This window comes from Lycorma delicatula, chromosome 4, assembly GCF_047948215.1.
Source record: "Lycorma delicatula isolate Av1 chromosome 4, ASM4794821v1, whole genome shotgun sequence".
Classification (NCBI taxonomy): domain Eukaryota; kingdom Metazoa; phylum Arthropoda; class Insecta; order Hemiptera; family Fulgoridae; genus Lycorma; species Lycorma delicatula.
In genome coordinates, this window is record NC_134458.1 from 65,196,326 (window position 1) to 65,217,098 (window position 20,773).

At 29.7% G+C, this 20,773-nt stretch overlaps 1 protein-coding gene across 4 annotated transcripts in view; it reads left to right on the forward strand.

Annotated features, from left to right (window-relative positions):
- Positions 1-20,773, forward strand: part of LOC142323486 (uncharacterized) — a 207,888-nt gene that overhangs the window by 98,371 nt on the left and 88,744 nt on the right. For all 4 annotated transcript variants that reach the window (XM_075363199.1, XM_075363201.1, XM_075363200.1 and 1 more), the window contains 3 exons: positions 6,531-6,822; positions 15,703-15,817; positions 17,484-17,658. In XM_075363199.1, coding sequence (XP_075219314.1) covers positions 6,531-6,822; positions 15,703-15,817; positions 17,484-17,658 — 582 coding nt within the window. The remainder of the gene's footprint in view (positions 1-6,530; positions 6,823-15,702; positions 15,818-17,483; positions 17,659-20,773) is intronic.

Sequence of the window (20,773 nt, forward strand, 5' to 3'; positions counted from 1 at the left end):
CAAATTTGATACTTTTTACTGGAGTAAATGCTATTGTTGTGGTCATAATAGTTTGTTCTATTATTTTTTATTACATTCATGTCACTTTTTTATTTGAAGTAAATTTATAGTATGTTTACATTGTTTTACATTTTTAAATCAATCACATCAGGACAAAAGTAAATAGGCTTTTGGTTCACAACATTTAAAAAAAACAAATTTAGGCCAATAATCTGGATTGTTACATGATGATCTAATTGGATTGTTCAACAATTATTTCTCAACAATTGGATCATCAAAAATCTCTGGATTGTTAATCATCTAATAATCTGGATTGTAACATGAGTATGATGTAATTGTTCTGTACTAAAATTTGACAATTTTTGTGTAGCAGTGCTTTCTTTTTCAAAATCCAATTAATGGTATTGGTTAAGACATTTAAATCAATGTAATTTTGATATGGAAACAGCTGTCAAGTAAAGTATTAAAAAATTAATTTATTAGTTATAACAGTAACTGGAACTGATACATCAATTTAAAATTTTGTTAAACACTAAACACTATCTATGATCAGTTAAACTGTGAACTGTACACAGATGACAGAAACTTTTAAATACTTGGGTTTCTAACTTAGTTGAGAATCAACTGTATACTATAGAAAAAATAACTGACCAGAAAACAAACTTGTTAGAAGACAGTTGACTGCTGAGCCCTATGCGACAGAGTTCTTGGTAGGTGGAATATAATCAGTTTTCATTCTTGTGTCTGAAAATCAGTGTCGGCTAGTTTAATTTGCATTGGAAAGTTGCATATGCATATACTGTATATATAATTTGTAAGGTACAGATCAGTTTACGAGGGAACTGCCTTTAAAAATGACACTATAAATGAAAATTAGAAAATGAATAAAGAATGGTGTTAAATAGGTTTATGATGAAGAGAAATATGATAAAAATTAATTACAATAAAAACATTTGAGAAAATAATAGTATTTTGATGACAATAGGAATACTGTCACAAATAGCTAAAACAGCAGTTATTTCAAGGGAGATTTGTCATGAGTGTTATTAAAAAGACAGGAATTAAAGCAGTTTAATAACAGATAAAAAAGGTTATCAAAGATACTGGATCCTAACTAAATGAGAATTTGTCACGATTAATCATAATAATTCTGTTGAAAGAGAGAAAATTCTAATTCATATTCAATAAACATTAATCTAAAATTTATGGTTCTTTGTCAAACAAGTCCATCATAAACAGGTGACTTTGGAATTTACTATTTCCTATTAGTAGATAAAAATTTTTCATTTATTTCCTATCTGATAGTGAAATAAGTAGTAAATGTTTTTCAAAATATCAATAGTAACATTATTTCTTCAAATAATAATGTATCTTTGCATATGGAGAAAGTTCCATTCTTCCTATTATTTTTCTGTATCAACAGTTTAATTGCATACATAAAGATGTACATAGATTATTCTGACAGCTGTACTGACTGACTGATGGCTAAAAACCAACTTTTGCTGATTTGCTCACCTTCATCTCTTTATCACATGTGCCCCACTTAAGAATAACCCTCTTTTCTTTGATATATTAAAGCTATTTCCAAACCAGACTGGATCTGATCTGAAAGGTGGTCAGACTCTTTGCAGGGTTAACATTAACAGTCTTCTGACAGCCTTATGTATAATTTTCTACGCACACGCATAAGCTGAGTACCACTTACCTTAGAATATTTCTCCCTAGGCAATACTTATACTTTTTGTTCACTCATGTACTAGTATTTGTACATGAGCCATCATAAACCAGTCGAGACTTTTGGTAGTGAAGTTATCCACATCAACTTCTTTCATCGATTGAAAAATAAAAATAAGATAAGACAAATAAATAAAGAATAAAAAAAGCATCAATCAAGAAATCAAATTTCGTTCATCACTTGTCTTTTCTATTTTTTACATATTTTGCTGCCATAATACCCTACAATTCATGCAAATATATTTCTTAAAATTTTGAAAACATTTGATTCTAACAGGTCTATTTTCTGCATGAAAGTTCTCCTTGCTCTTGCTGATCTGCTTTTGTTTCTTCCTTATAGTTTCATTTATTACATAATTTTACTGGCTAGATAGCAAAATCTGGTAATTTCTTTTACTTAATATTTAACTCATAATTACTTTTTCTTTGCTATATTTCATTGCGTTTATTTCATTATCATATACTTCTAAAGTAATTTTTCTCATCGTATTAAATTCCTGTCATTGAGAAGAATTACTGAATGACATGGAGTTTTAGTTTTTTAATTTTTAGTTTCTATTAAAATGAAAATAGCTTTAACAAACCTTAACATTTTACATTCTTTCTGTATTATTACTTTATAATTTTTCCTTTAATTTCTCATTTCTCCTTAATTTTTAATTCTTTTTTCTTCTATGCACAAATTGAAAAGTTATGAAGATAGATTACATTCTTGTCATATTACGTTTTGTGTTTCAGCTAACTTCAAACACATAACACCTTTCCTTGGTCTTCTACTCTGACACAGCACTCTGATTCTAATAGATTCTAAGCAGCTCTTCTTTCCCTACATTTCAGCCCTGTTTTTACTTAAAATTACACTCTGTGCCATATTATCTAATTCCTACCACCAAATAGGTTTTTCTTAATTCATATTAAATAATAATAGTTTTGTTTTTTTTTCAGCTTGCCTTCCAAGAACTAAAATTAAAAATATGAGAACTAAACAAAATACGTATATATATAACTAAAATTGCTTAATTGCCCCCGTAGGTTTCATTCCCTTGTCACTATTGAATAAAACCAGGAAATGAGATGAAATCAGCCCTAAAAAATGATAAAACAAGTAAAAAAAAATGATTGATACTGCCAAGTGGCCTTCACCTTCCTTTTTTCTACAAATTATATTATATTAGTTTATTATTTTGAATAGATGAGATGTCAAACTGATACTGCAGTAGATTTTACTCTTATATTTCTACTTTCATTGTTTAGTTTTATTACAGATAATTTCTCTGTTAGTAATTTAATATTATTGACAGTTCTTTGGAATAGACTCTTGGTCTATACTGTTGGGGATCTGGAGGAGAAGTAGCAGGTGTAACGTCATAAAAATAAATAAATCTACTTATTCCTATTCTAAACTTAATATAAGTTTTCTGACATTAATCTCATTCTCTTCTGACAACTATCTGTTCTTTATCAATTCTTTTTCTAACTCTGTCCAAAACTTCAGCTTACCTTTACATTTTACCTTACTAATCCTTTCAAAATTGAATTTTATTTTTTTTGTTTTTAAATTTGATGTATTACTACTTCTATTAAGTTATAATATTCTATGGTCTGTCAAAGAACATAATTTTTCTTATATATTTTCTGTGAATTCTTCTGCCAAAGTTCCCAGTCACAAATCCCATCAGGAAAAGTTTTTTAATCTTGGAATATTTTAATGAGTGAAGTCATATGATAAATGAGGGAAAAGACAAATGAAGGGTTGAACTCTATAGAGATTGTGAATCTGTCTGGAAATGCAGTTTTCACTGCTTCTGCTACACAGAAACCCTCATAAAGCCAAATTATACAATTTTTTTTTTATATTTCTGGTCTTGTCAACCATCAATCAACTGGCACCTACAATTATTGAAAGGGCTGTCACCACCTTTCAGAAATCATTCCAAGAATAACCTACCTCTACAATAAGCCACCTGCTTTGGCAGGTGCTACTGATTGCACCTAGTAATGGTATCTACTGTTGTAGTTGTTGCAGTATGGGTATCTGGTTCTAAGAGGCATGTGAGCTCTCTTGCAAACAAATAATATTCAATTTGATTTTATTTATTTAGGAGTCTAAGTCCCATGACAGTTATAAAACAGAAAAAGTACTAAATAAAACATAACATTTAGAATAAATCAGAAAATAAATTAAACAAGAAACCAACATGATATAGCTAAACAGAATAAATCATACAAATATTAAATATACCAATAATCATATGACATCAAATATTAACAAACCATAAATTGATTAAAAAAGAAAAATTACAATTTGTAAATAACTTTGAAGGAATTCATTGATTTTAATTTCATTGAATCAGTCTACAGACTATTCCATATCCCGCATACAAAATGGAGATTCTTCAATCTCCATCAAGTATTGTTAATTTATCCCTAGATTTGCTCAGTCTGGCTACCATACAGTAAAACTACACTAGATTACATATCTTACCAAACTAATATTTACCAACTAATGATCTAAGATTCCATAATTTTGTAGCTGCACACTTAGTTATCATCAACTACAGCTTTTCCCTGTCAGTCATTTTGTCAGAACCATTCAGTTCAGTCATTACTCACCAACATAACAGTCACATGTTAATAAAACCGTATCGCAACATACACATGTGAGTTATGTGTTATAACAGAACAGCAACATGCCCATGCCAAGCTTATTAAGGGAACAAAGAAGTGGTATTTTGTTACTTCTTCACTGAGGCAAACATGCCATCGTATATTGGCATGCTGAGCCCAGTGAAATGTAGGCGATATTTGGTCTTAGACATGAGGAAAACAAGCTAGGTTCAACCTCATTAAAATAAAACCTTTTGGTACATGAGACCAGTTAGAAATGAAAAGATGCCAGATTCACTTTCTACAGCTTGCCTCTTGTTTTCACCAGAAATTTTTCACTAGATTCTGAGTTCTGATCAGAGGATTTATAAAAAACAAGATGCATTCTTTTCATATTTTCTCTGCATCAAGAACTGAACATAAATGATTTGCAGGGTCGGTTAGAGTTTTGTTTGTGGCACATTTAGAATTGGAAGAGGATGCTAGTTTCTCTAGAATTGTTTTATGGTGCAATGAACCTACAGTCAGAAGTAATGGCAAAGTCAACAGCCATAATATGCACTGCTGGGCTGCTGACAGTACTGACGTTAAACTCTTTTACAAGTTGTTTAAAATTAACTAATTAACTACTTACTTGATCCCTGTTACTGTTTAGAAATTTTTAGTCATTAGCAAGTAAATGTTTCCAGAATTCTTGCTTTAGGGATTAAAAAAAAAAAATTAAGTTTTTCAGTAATGATGTTATGACCTAATTTAAGTTTTTTTACATGTGATCATAACAAATAATTAAAAAAAATTTATTTCCTATAATTCATCTTCAAAATAATATCTATAAATTTTGAGTTTTAGGCCACTATTTTATAACAGTTAAAAAAGGTTTACATGTAATAGATCTCACATAGAACTCATCTTTGAAAAGCTCTCTAGAGTGATGTATTACTCAAACTGTATTTTTGTTTGAAAATAATGATGAGAAACAAAGGTGTCTTCTTATACCCTTCGATACTTCAAACAGGGTAGAAAATAATTTCTTTATAACATACACATTTGATTTATCTGGAAGCTAGTTTACACCAAAACTCTATAACAATCTTTTGCTGCATGTATTTGACAGATAATATATAATAAACTCTGAATTCACTCCCTTTACTCAATTTGGAAAAGAAGAAAAATAATAAAATACATAGACTGAATAAGTAAAGAGTAATAAATTTAAAGATTAGTGAGCAGCAGAATAAACTATATATCATACTAAACTGGTCAGTGGCTGAGTAAAACAAGTATTTTCTTTATTTTAAATTAAGAAATACATTTATACAATATCTACTTTTTTTCTTTCAAACAATTTTTATTTCTTACATACCTACAGTTTGTTTATTAGTTTTAACATCTTAACAAAGATTTACAGCCTGCCAATCTCTAAATTTCAGCTGTATCGTTTAAAAAGAAAAGAAGAAACGACTGACATTTTAGATTCATTACTCATCATGATGTTTTCTTACTTCTTTTCTTTTCTACTTTGATTCATTATTTACTTGAACATGAGTCTCTTGTTTAATGATCCACTTTATACAGAATGTAATTTCATTAATGTAAAACCTCTTTTCTAACGTAATTGTATATTATTAAATTGTGAAAATTGTAGTTTGATGTACTAAATCTAATACTGCCTGATATTGATAGATCTAGTATTTAGTATGTGTACTGATCATTTATTTGTTTATTCTGTATGTATTAGTGACTTGTTTTTTTCTTCCTCATTAAAATTATTTGTTTATAGACTGTCAGAATTAACAAATTAATTAATTTTGTTATGATGAAACTGTTAATGTATTTGAATAGCAATATTGATAGAACACAATTTTATGGTAATGTGATGTACTCTTCCTGGAAGTTAATCTAGTATTACAGTGATGTGTAAATGTCATGTGTTGGTATGTCAGTTATATAGCAATGATTATGAGGATTAGTGGTAGTCAGTACATAATTTGGTTTATTACGTAGGTTTTGTAAAATGTTTTTACTTTAGTTACATAAACTATCGTCTGTGCGATCCTATGGTACTGTTTACTTTCATACATCTAACAATGAATGATGTATCAAAGAAACTTATAAATAATGAAAACTGATTAAAAAAATAATTCAATCTATTTCACTTTTGTCAATATTAGACATTACATTTGTTGCAGATGATAGCATATCTACCATCCAATGAAAACAATCCACAGCTGACCAATGCACCGGCTGCTGGTGTGTTTAAATCAGCAGTATCACGGATCAGTACTGAATACAGACTGCAGTTTGCTTGGCCTCGAGGCGGTGGAGGAGGAGATGCCGGTCACACTTCTGCTGCTGCCGCTGATGAGCCAGAATTGGAAGGTTCAGGACCTCCAAGGAAATCCCTTTCTATGGGTGCGATAAAACCTGCAAATCAACCCGCCCCTACTCATAAGAAGAGGATAGTCGGTGACAATCGTGCTGGTACAAGTTTTTTGCACCATTGTAAAAGTTTTTCACAGTTTTTTTAATGTTTCATTCTAAATTGATCTATCATTTTAATCTGTCATGTTGTAAGGGTGCACTTGAGTTTCTGATTAAAAAGTACAGTCTGACAAAAATATTTGGATACCCAAATATATATTCTTCTTGGTCGCATTCAAATTTTCATGGGCTCATTTCTCCTTAGGTATTTTAAGTTCAGTTTAAAGTATTCGTTGTAAAAATATTATCAAATTGTAAATGAATTCTTGACAAGCGTGATATTCTATTTTAAATAATTAATTGATACTTTGTAATATTAATTTCATTTTTAGGCAAACATTTTTATTGAAATTTTTTCCCAGTAAGTTATTTAAAACTTTGCACTGTGATGCTGTGTGATGTTTTAAATAGAACTTTTGTTGAGTTACGTGAGCAGATAACAATACTTTTTCTTTCAAATCGTGTACTTGAATTTTAAAATGATAATTATTTTTATAAATGCCAATTAATTTTTGAGAACACAGTAAATTGAATTCTGTGTTTCAAGCAGGCAAGGAGAGCATCAAAAAGTATTTCCTTATCTCTTACGGATGCTATGAAATAAAGAAGTTTTAAAACTGCTGTTAAACATGCAAAATCTGAATGAAAACTGACAATTACCTTGCTGAAAACAAGTCCTTTGAATTGAATAGATAATTTGAACCAAATAAATAATTTGAGTTCCATTAATGAGACTGTTTTAAAGTTATTTTCTTGCTTCTTAACCATTTTGTCTTTACAAATTATGGCAATAATTCCTTTTTGCTACCGATAACAAAGCACATGTAAATGTTCCTCATAATATCAGTATAATATATAATTATTTACTGATGTAAATAAAATATTTATTTATCAGCAACAATTCTGGATTATTAAGGACTGCTTAGCTAGATGTCTACCTAGTGTGTAGGGATTAGCAGTAGTTCAAATCCAATTTCCTCCATAAAGAAAGAACAAATATCACTAAATTATAATAACCATCCATCAATGTTATTCACTGCACAGTGTATGCACAATTAACTGCACATACCATTTCCTGTTTCAATAAGGTTGAATCACTGATGCTTTTTTGAAAGATTTGTGGTTACATATCAGTAAGTATGCAATAAGTACCATTCAGGATTTTTCATATACGTTTGTATTATATATGCTTAAAATTATTTCATAACTGTTTACATGTTACTGTCAGTAAAATGAATAACTGTTAGTGGTACGTAGAAAACTCATTCACACTTCATGTTTGCAATTTTCTATAAGTCCTCCTGATCCCTGAAGGGAAGACACCCTCCACCACCCTCTCTGTTCCTAGCCCTTATGGGCTTTACCGGAGGTCATCTTCAAAACCTCAGCTTTTGATGTATTCCAGTCCGCCTTGGCTAGGATGCCATCGATGGGAATGTCACTCGTGGCATTCACATTGGTGTATTACTATTTAATGAACTAAAAACAAAACATATCTCACCAAGTCTTAATTAAAACTGAAAGAACTTAATGAAACAAAGGAACTGAACTACCTACTTTTAGAAGATAAAAGTGAATTCAACACGCAACATGAAACATAAAAATATTACATGGAACAATAACAATACAGTAAAATTGAAACAAAACAAAGCAAAGGACAAAAGCAACAACAAAAACATAATATATAAAACAACATATCAACAAAAACAGAATACAAGAGAAATCCAAGCAGGACTCTAGATCCCCTTAGCAATCCTCTCCTTTGCCAAGTACATTACAAAACTTTCATGAAAAAGGATTGTAGCCAGTTTGGTAGATATTAAGCACAACAACTGATTAATGGGAGAGGGGTTCATCTTGAGCTATAAAAACAAAAAAGCTTTGCATCTGTGCTGTGGAGTTTTGCTTATGCATGGTTAAAGGGATGGAAAACTGCAGCTGTAATATCCAAGGAACATTCTCTTCTCTCTTCCTTCTAGTAAAACATGATGGCATTCTTTGTGGTAAAATATTCAATAGGAAAAATAGTTTGCTGGTCAAATCTCTTGGTCTGGATTATTCAAATAAAGATATGAGAACAGTGATCTATTTTAGATCAAGAGTTAAAGTAGTAAAAAAAAAATCAGCGGTAGGAATATGTATCAGTGTTTCAGAAATAAAATAAGTAGATGATGCAGAGCAGCAAGAAAGATTGGAGGAAGGAGATATAAAGTGAAATAGGAGTTTTATAGGAAGCTAATATAGCATGAAGATAACATTTTGGAAAAAATTAACCTAAAGCTATTATATCAAGGATATGGACAGAAAACCTCTGTTAAAAAGAAATAAAAAGCTATTAGATGGCATGAATATGTAGAGAAATTATACTGGAGTGAGAAGGAAAATCATACAGAGGGGAAACTTTCTGAAGTATCAAAAAAAAAAAAAAAAGAAAAAAAATTGATGTAAGTGTAGAGAAAACTCCATGTAATCAGAATTTGATGAAACTGAATAATAAAAACTACATAAGCGGCAAGTATAATGTACTGTCAGAATTGCTATGCTGTTTTGTTGAATCAAATAGGAATACGAGTTGGTATTTAAATTATATGAAGAACCCTTCAATTTCAGTAAAAATAAAATAATTGTGATTATTTGTTATTCCCAAAGCATAACAATAATTACTGTATCGTCAGTTTAACATCTTATGCGTCCAAAATATTCACTAGGATTAATCTTACAGTTGAATAAAATGGGAGATCATAATTGTTAAGATTAATTCCAGAAATTATGGTGAAGAAAAAAGTATCTACGTGGAATTTACGGATCTTCAGAAGACATTTGATAATATGAAGTGGAACAACTGTTTAAAATTTATTGTAAGGAATATACGATTGAAATGTAGAAAAGGAAGAGTTGTTTATAATGCATATAAAAATCAGATAGCGGTAATAAAAATCATTTGTCAGTAAAGTTAAAAACCAAGAAAGCCTAGCTCCAGTGCAGAAAGAAGTGAGACAAGATTGTCTATTTTTAGTAAAAGCCTCCTCTTTATTGCATTCTTTGCAGTAAAGGATTAAAAAAAGTTGAGAAGAGATTAATATTCTGAGGAGAAAAAAATAGAGATATGAAGATTTTGTGATAATACTTTCTCATTGTTGAAAATAAATTTGTTAAAAGATGTAAAAGTGCCCCAGAATCACTGATGTGAGTAATATTTAGTTTGGAAGTAAAGTGTATGAGTACGTCAAATGTGAGATAACATGTTAGACAATTGTGATTAAATATGAAAATAAACAGGATAGTTTTACAACAGGGTAACTATCATGAAAATTTTTTCATTTAAGCAGTATAATTACATGGGATGGATTGTGTAAAGAAGACATTTAAAAGAACTCAGTGCAAGGAACAATAACCTTTATGGAACAATTGTAAAGCTACATCTGCACAGAATTTACAAAAAGTGTTTTGACTACAAAAGAAAGCCACTAAATACATGATATTAGTGATGTGACATGAAACTTGTCAGCAATTTTTTAAATGTGTAATTAATGATAGTTCTTTCACTGGTTATTTAGGAAACAGAAATTAAATGTCAATAGATTTTAAAAGAAATCGATATGTTCTAACAGAGTAAATGGAGTGAGTTTGTTTGAACAACATTATTTAAATTTAAACCATCTTATGTAGACAGATTTAACAGAAAAATTACCATAAAACATAGTACCTGAGATAGTATGAAACTTAGGTGAGAAAGTTTAAAATTGTTTCTAATAATAAAAAAGATTTAAAATTCATCATAATGTACCCTAGTCACAATTGATAATTATAATTTAATAAATTATATCCGTCAATGTGAACACTCTAAATGATATCTACTTAACATTTAACGGGTTTCGGAACTCTGTTCCATCTTCAGAAAATCACTCATTGGAGGTCGTCATTACATCAAGAAAATAAAAAAGCGAAAAATTAATAGGTATATACCCAAAGTCATAACACAATCAACAATACCTTAAACCACGCAAACACGCGATGTGTGCACACCGTTATCCATTGTTAATGAACAAACTGCTCTACGTAGAGCAATTGTGTCGCTGTATGTGGTAATAGACGACGCGTTACGTCGCGTTTGAGCGTGGTTTTATGTGTTGTTGGTTGTGTTGTGACTTCGTGTATATGCGTGTGTATTTGTTTTTAGGTTTTTCATTTTATCTTGATGTGATGACGACCTCAATTGAATGGTTTTCTGAAAATGGAGCAGAGTTCCAAAACGCGTTAAACGTAAGTAGATACCATATAGAAAGTTCACATAGACGGATATAATTTATTAAATTAAAGAAACCTTTTGTTCCTTTGAAGAATCCCTTTCTCTCATAACGGTTGGTTATAGGTTTATGATGTAAGTTTAGATGTAATTCTGACTGACCTTCTGCTTTGTTACTAGGGATTCGTAAAAAAATAAATTTAGTGTTAAGTAAATTATTTAGTAATCGGCTGCATCTAGCATTTTAACTATGTATGATTTAAGGGACCCGGCTAGTTAAATATGGCTCCGATCGCTGACATTTATCATTATTACTTCTATTTTCAAGATGTTATTCTCTGAAAGGTTTCAAGTTGTACAAATCGACAGGTTTGAGAGATTTAGTTCTCTTATTTTGTCTAGAGCCTTGGAGTAATTTAGTGGTAAATTTGTCTATTAAAAAATTGAAACCGTTATTTTTTTTTAATTAATAACGTTTGTTAACGGCTCTACATTATCAAGATATTTTGGACACTATTAGATATTTTGGTCGCTTAGGAATCGGTCGTAAAATAAGTTTATAAGAAACCGAAAAACCGTTTCTTGGTAGGAAATTTAGAAGCGTAGGTTTCTTTGTAAGCTGACCTTCGTTTTCGGTTTGAAATGTTTGTACTGAAGTTCAAATAATTTTTTATTTTTGTATTTTTTTTAAGATACCGTTTTATTTTTAATAAGTAAAATTAAAGAATTTTGAATTGCTCTGTGAACATGTTTTTGGTTTTTTAAATTTGGAAATTTGCAGTCTACTTTATTCCAGTCGTGAAACGATTTTTGAATTTACTCTTATTCACATTGTAAAGGAAATCAGGCTTTTAACGATCTACCGCTGACTAGTTGAAATTTTTTAGTTCGGAGCGTATAGGTGTTGAAAATGTAATTCTTTTCTGAAATCAAATGAATTTTTACCGGCAGCGATTCAATATTTATAATGAAGATAATTATATGGGTTTTCTTCATCGATGCCACTGAAAAAAAAAACTCGGTCAGACAAGTTACATCCTATAAATTGCAAGAAGCTTAATTTTATCGACAAGGAAAAAGCTTTTGTTTAGAAACCCACTAAAGCTTTAAAATTAACGGCTATTTTCACTCTAGAAATCCACTATTGTAACGGGTTTTCAAACTACTTATTTTTCAGAGTCCATTTTCTTTATAGTTTCGATACGATAAATAGTTTTAGTATTGTAAACCGAATAGTATTTAATTATTCCTCTTACACTTTTTTCTTTAATTAATCGATTAGGAGATTTTTTTACCGTCGTCCGACTAATAAGATATCGGTGTCAACATATCTAATTTCTTAGAAAATAGATTTTGATGAAATAATAACTTTATATTCGCTTGAGATATTCTACAGCGATGATTACTTTTAAGACTATACTCGATTTTTCTGAGGTAAATTAACCTTATCTCAGTATGACCGATTTTCCATTTGTTTTTATATATTCTGTTCCGAGTGCCGCTACATTTATAAGAATTATTTTTGATCCGATTTAACACAGAGAGAGCACGCGAGAATAAATTTATTGTATTAGATCCTTTATACTCTACTCATATATGTACAAATGATATATCAGATGTACAGCTTTTTATAATGTGTGTCAAATGCTGATAAACTACGTACAACCACACATGTACTAATAATTTTTCATTTTAAACTCTTTTTCTATTAATAATATAATTCTAAGTTATTCTTTTAATATTTTTAAACATTATCAAGTTTATATTGTAAAAGAAAATATAAATTTATTAGCGACTCGAATTCACTTACATCCAGCACTTAAAATACTCTACATTAAACGACTGTATTTGATTATTGTAATAATAAAAGCTCAGCGCAATCCTATAAGCACTTCAACCATCAGCATGAGTCTTTGTTCGACAACCGGGTAGAAAATGGAATTCCTGGACGAATTAACAGGCAGAGCACCGTTTTAGAAGTGATTGCTACACCGGCTTTTTCTCCCTAATAGTGCAGTCAGGGCCGGTGCTGACCGTCGACCTGCTTCTTGCATATGTCGAAAGCAGAAAGAATTAAGAGAAAGAAAAAAAAGTTCGGAACAGAAAAAGGACAAACAACGTGCATGCAGACAGCAAACCCCCTAGCGAGAATAGGGTTGTCGACTGTTTTACCCGAAATTATTAAAAAAGCCTTAATCTGATATACTTAATGAAAGTGTAGTCATAATAAAATAAAAATTATGCTTCTATAACCGCATGCTGTACATAGTTTCATCGAGTTTACTTCATTCTTGTTTTTAACGAGAGATTTCCATGTATTTATATTCTACCGTGCCGATCGATAAGTTTCTTGAAAGGATCAGAGTTTTTTGTTGAGCCTGCTGAAAGAGTCGTTGCAACTTATTTCTGATAGTACAATTTTTGTTGTTCTGTCGATGGCTAAATAACATATTAGAATGTGATTTGAAATAAGGGTAATCGAAGTAGATCGCTCGGTATCGGACGTTAAGAAGAAACAAAACCTTTCCGTTCTCCTTTCTCTGTTAGTAGATTGAAATTTTAGGTTTATCCGGCAAATGTGAAACCGGATATCGCTATTGTTATGTTTTTACGTATATGTTACGTAAAAATCCATATTATGGATTACGTATATGTTTTCATGTTCTTTTACTCGTTTTTATGCCGTTCTTTAATTTCTCGAATTCAGATAAGATAAATACGGTCATGTTCTTCTCATTTGTGATTTCAAATTATTTCTGTTTTATAATAGATATAATAAAAACGCTCGTCTTCGGAGTTTTTGAATTCATATCCCTCGACATTTTTTCTGTGATTTATGTCGCTTTAAACCAACGGCTGTTTCTTATAATTGTTACTTTTAACGTAATTCCCGAAATTAAAACGCATGTTTATTCTTTGCTGAAGTATAATACGAGTACTGAACACAGTCTTTGCAGAGTATTGAACACGATACTCTGTTCGTACTTCATTCTGATTTATTCGGTTCGGTTTACATCGAACATGTTTAGCGGTACGATTAAAATATTGTAAATCCATATAATATTCTTTTGTCACCGATATTTTAATGGTATGACAGCTATCAGAGTTTTTCACCAACTTCTGTCTTCTACTGATCTCTTCTCTTCATCTTCACGTAAGATTTACATCCGGGATCTCCCGAAGCTATGAGTCTTCATCCTAGGTCATCGCCAGCAATTATTTCTACATATGTTTCCTAATATTGTTTTGAAGTGTTCTCTGTTTCACCAAGTACTCTAACCATATATCTTTGCTGTAAAGTCTTCCACAGATAGGCCACTCTTTTATCTTGACAAATATTGAATTCTTAAATTCAATATTTGTCATTTTACCCATCTGCCTTCAGTGCAACCTGCATCACAACCGATTTGTTTGTTTGGATGTTGTCTGCATGCTTGCAGGGTTGAAAAGTTACCTGTAGTACTGGGAATTCTGACTGATATTTGCACACAGATCAACAGCTAGTTTTACAATCACGGTTTAGCTAATGAATTTAGGGGTCTTCAGCAGGTTTACCTCAGATTAAGGCCTATGTCATTTGATTTCAAACAATTTACTAATGAAAGGACATTTAGGCATGGTTTGCTAACTGATTGTGCTTTACTTCTTTCATCCGGTAGTAATTTTATACCTAAATGTATGAATTCCTCAGATATTACATGGAAAAATAGGCACTGATATGCATTTTCATTACCATAATTTAAAATATTGTATTCATAATCGAAAGATGTTGTTTTAAAGTGAATAGAATATAATGGCCGTGATCAGTTTACTAAAAGTGTTACTTTAAATAATAATAAACAATCTTAAATTTGAACATTGATAAACACTAATCATTAAACTAGATCTCCCTATAACCAACCACACAGTTTCATAGTACCTGATAGGTAGTGTATTATTAAGTTGTATTTCGACAGTAAAATTTGCGTTTAATAATAACTAGTTCCTGTAGATCACTGAAGTTAAACGATGATGGTTGTTGTTTCCTTTTTGATGTAACAGCATAGTATTGGCATTTATTGGCTAATAAAAACAGCAGTTAGTGATATTAAAAAATAAAATCTGTACCTCATCTACTGTTTAAACATTTTTCTTAGAAAAACCTGTCAATTCTAGAAGTGGTGTCTGAAAGAGGGATGTCACCAACAAAGAGTTCACTTTACTTTATTCTCATGAACCTTCACATTTTAGTGACCTTTTTTCATCTTATTCTAGTCTGCTCAGTTTTACAGGTTGATTTAGCTGTAGCAAATGCTTCATGCACTCATTTCTCAAAGAATGATGCTACTTTAAAAAAAAAAATTGTATGTTGTTAAATCTGTTTTAAATTTTTTTGATATCAGAATGTTTTTCTTTGATCACAGGGTTAAATTTAATATTTAAAAAAAAAAAATATTATTACTTTATGTGGTAGAATATACATTTGAATTGAACTGTGTTTCGATTATTATTTTATATTTGATGTCATGTCGTACTTAATAAACAGTAATGTTTCAGAAAGATATATCCATTTGAAGTCATTCATTGCATATACAGTATATATCGGCTTAAAAAAATAACATCACTCCATAAATAACAAAAGTGTTTGTGTTTAGGTGGAGCAGAGTTAGAACCTTTGGTAAGTTCTAAGCCAGAAGTAAATGATTATGAAGACGGGGAAGAAAAAATTCAAGAGGAGTCACTCAGCAAAGAGGAGAAACCACTTATTAGGTGATAATTTTGTTTTACCGATTATCTTGTTTACAAGAATTCAGCTGAGTGATGATGGATGCTTATCTGTTATACATATTTTTATTTGAGAAGCAAATCGCAGTCATTAGTCGGCACTATATGCTTCTGAAGGGAGAAAAGAACTGGCCACTGTCCTGAAACTCTAAACTTAGTACACCTTTCTATAGTGCTTAGGCTTTAGATAGGAGCTTTTGATAGCATCAGAGAGGTCAGTCTGTTTCGGCTGATGATTCTACTAGTGTCATCAGATCTGCTGAAGATTATCACAGTTAAAATTTACTCTGGTTATTGTGACTTTAACAGCGGTTATTTTATTTCAACATTAATACATTATTGACAAAATACATAAATAGTAAAAAAAAATTAAGAAGTACTTTACCATAGAGAATAATAGGTGTTGAAACTAGAATATTTATTAATGGAAATAATCCATGGTACGGGGAATAGGTAAAGGTTAATAAAAATAAAACTCAAAACTCTGTTTTGGTTTTTTATATGAAAGCAAGGCTGAAAATAAATAGAATAACATTTTTTAAGTCATTGTTTGACCAGTTTGATGCTACTCTCCATTCCTTTTTGGCTCATTAAAATCTTTTAATTTCAGCATATTTCTACAACCTGCATTCTCAGTTATCTGTTTTATGTATTCCAAAGTTTGTCTTCTTCAGCAATCTTTATGCTCTACCACCAAGTTAACTGAACCTCTATGTATTAATAAGTGACCCACCAACCAAGATCGTCTCTTCAATAATCTGCCATAAATTTCTTTCCTCTTCTATTCATATTAAGACAGCTTCATTTAATATTATATCAACCAACATAATTTCTAACATCCTTCTGTAACACTATATTTCAAATGCATGTAGTCTTTTTCTTTTTGTTTGTTCTATTGTCCATTTTTCCATGAAGTGCTGTACTCCACACCAATAATTTCAAAATTTCTTTCTAATCATTAGATATATATTTGATACTAGCAGGCTCCTTTCCTGCATGTAAGCTCTTCTGGCTTGTTCCAGACTGTTTTTTTTTTGACAACTACCTTCTCACTTCATCCATCCACAGTAATTTACCTATTAAAATAAAAAAATTCTCGATCTTGTGTTATATTATTTTTTCACCCATTTAAATAAAAGTTAAAACAAAACCCATCAAAAGAACAGGCATCTACAAATTGATTTATGATTATAATAAATGCAACCTTGAATTGTTTTGTAGTTGTGATTTTATTTCAATAACTGCTTAAAGTAGTTGTTTTATTTAGTAATCCTTTTTATGTTATATGCTGTATAAAACTGACTAGTGATGCAGCTGAAACATGCAAAAGTACTTCCCTAAGGTAAGCGCTTTGGCATACCAACCTGAACTGCATCATGGTTGGCTTTTAAGAGGTATATTAAGAAATATTTTAAGAGGTATTTTAGGAGTTATTTTTATTAGATAATGCAGTAAAAAATGTATCTGAAGATATGGAAATCTATCACATAAGAGTGCACACATATGTTTGCAAACCTTTAGCCAAAGAATGACAAAAATATGACACTTATCAGTATTATTTATATATAAATTAAAGTTCAACTACTTTATTTTTTCTAATTATGTTATTTAATTTTTGTTTTCTCAATGATTTCATTTTGGATTTTTTTAGATATGAATTTAATACTGAATATAAGAAAAAATTCCGACCATTCTCACAATATAATTATGTAGAAGGACGATTTAAACCGAAAAAAGAACCAGAACAACTTTTAGCAGAACTACAACCTGAAGATTCTTGGTATCAAGAAGTTTTAGAACTACGAAGAAAGGCAGGCGAATATAAGGTACAATGTGCTAAATATTTATTCTATTCTAAGTTAATGAATGAAACAATAAGAAATAAACATTAGTTAAATTGTATAAAAATATAAAATTCTGAGACAACAGACTAACCTTTAGTCCAGTTTTGTAACGGCGATTAAGAATGTCTTGAAGTAAGTTATTTAAAAACAAAAAAACATTGTCTTAGTAAAATTTGGTGCAGTTTGTTGTTTACAAAGTTTATAGTAAATAATTTTTTTTATTGATCATCATGGACATAAACGGTAAAAGAGTTTGAATTAATAGTATCAATTTGAAAACTACTGATTAAACTTTTTATTCTCTGCCTGTTATTACAGAATGATTTCCAATATCAGTATTGTGTTTTTTTCATCAATTAAGTTTGAAACACTGTTCATCTACAGTTGTTTGATTGATATAAAACTCAAGAGAAATATTAAGTTTACTGAATCAATCTGCAAATCTGGAACATTTGGCCACCAAATATTCCTGTTTGTCCAAATGTTTTCCTGTTTAATTCGTTTTGAAGTTAATTCCTTTTGCTGGCATGTGCACATTCATGCATACGTATACAAATACACCCTTAGAAAACATTGCTTAATATAGATCTATATTCTTTCACAAAACCAAAGATTATTTTTTTTTAAATGAGATATCACTGTGAATAAGCTACAATAAATAAGATGGCTGTAACTGTAATGCAGTGATTCGTTAAAAACTTTAGTGCATTGTAGGTACAGGCCTTTAGAGGTTATAATCCAGCATACTTTCACTTTAATATTTTCATCATAGATTCTTCTCATTTTACAACTTAAGGCTCTAAACAGTGAGCAACATTCATAGTTAAGTTTACCAGTGAAAAATGAAAATAGACAATGGAAATTTACTACTTTACTATAATAATTTATTTTACAATGAAAATGTGCAATTATCATGCTATGCAGGCTACACAGAATTTGAGAATGTAGTGACGTTCTTTTCATGAATAAAGAGGAGCATCACATTAAAATATCAATAGAATTCTTTTACTTAAGAAAACATCTCTTAATTGTGTAAATAAAATATACGTGTAAATAAAACTTAAATGTATAGATATTTGAGAAAATGGAAATTATGACATTTTATTCTGTTTGTTTATAAGGTAATATAGATATTAATTGTGATCATGAAAATTGATTAAAATCTTAATTTTGTAAAAAAAGATCACATTTATAACTACCATAATATGGGACATGAAAATATTTTCATAAATATGCACAGTCTTACTTGGTCCAAAAGTAGCAGACTCACTTTTTAAAAGATTCCAGCATAAATTAAAAATATTAATAAATTTCAATCTGCCTTAAAACATAACTTACTTCAAAATCCATTAAAATTATTTTCTGAATTAATTATGAAGCACCATGATCAGTTGGTTATTTGTATCGATGTTTTTATATTTACTCACGTATTTACTATTGCTTTTTTATGTAATTTTAAGCAATAAAAAGAAAAGAAAAAACCACTTAGTTAACCCTTTTGAGATTATGGTAAGCAGGGTATGTCTTAACCCATTAACTTGCTAAACGTTTGTTAGAGTACTGATGTACTGTGCCTCATTTCAAACTGGAATAATTTTTATGAAAGTTCCAAGATAATGTCTTTATGTTTACTCTCTTAAGAATTTCGCTTCGAATGTAACAATGGTGATAGGTATCAATAATTGATTATAATAATCGATTCTGTAACACAAGACTATTACATTTTGTCATGTTGGTGTTACAGTGTCTTGTATTTTTTTTGTTATGCTTTACAAATATTCTCAATTTTTTATTTTAATTTTATAAAGTAGCACACAGTGTAGGTATTTTGAACTAAACAGTAACAGTAATATTACTAAACAGTTTCTCAAGATTTTGTACCATATCGTTTAAAATAAACTGGCATTCTGTATATAATTTGCAAATAGAACTTGTAAATATTAAATTTTATACTGATTTTTTTTTTTTTTTTTTTAATGAAGGTACAAATTAGTTTATTAATTCATATTGCATTAGAGAAAGAAGATTTATATGACAGTATTCAGACTTCAAAGTACATCTTAAAGCACAAGCGCTAATCATGAAGTGCTTTTATTAAAGTAAATTCATAAACATCTAGTTTCAGATGTAATTACCTTTTTTATTACGGAAAAAATGAACTATTTTTTAATATTAAAACATTTATGGTTTTGTAAGTTATTATGAATGTGCTTCAATTAATTTTTTTGAAACTTTTTAAAAGATTATAAATAATTAGTCTTTCTGACTTATTTAATAAAACAAAAAAAAATAAAGAATTCTATCATCTATCTAGAAATAGTATATATAATTTTATGTGTAAATTTAGGATATAAATTAAGGTTTTAGAGATATTTAAATAAACCACCATATCTTTTTTATAAGTAGTTTGTCCATTTTGGGGTAACGTTTCTCTTAATGGCTTTGAAATAGGCTGACCTTCCAATTGTTAAAAAAAGCAGGTGATAAAGAGAAAGTAAAAATCAAATATCAATGAGTTAAGAAAGAATTTTAGAAGTTTGGTTTATTTTTGTTTTTTGGTAGAATGATTTACTGTTAATTGTAATTTTGACTTTCAATATGTGTTGTATAGATCCACAACCAATAAAATAGTTTTTTCAGTCATATCGCTTATTTTATCTTATATTTTTTTATTCATTAATGTTTTTGCTTGCAAAACATAGTTTATAACATTTTTCCTGATTTGCAACCTTTAAGTTTTTATAATAATATTTTAGCCCTAACTATTCTCTATATTTCATTACATTTACTGATGATAGGTATACTATTAGAACTGTTTAGTAATTCAGAAAAAAAATTGAAGTAGATTGTTGATAAATTAAATTTATTCCTAAGCAGCCAAACCTTGATTAACAGATAACTTGCACACATACTCACAAGTGATGTAATATGCCCTGAACAATTATGGTGTGTCATAGTTCACTTCAAACACTGGTGTAGCTGCAGAAGTTTTTGGTAATAAGTATATCATATTTTTTATTTTGAAAGAGGGAATGTTTATGTTAGTAAGCTAATGTAGGCTGACAGTTTTGTTCATATATCAGCAGCATTGTAATTT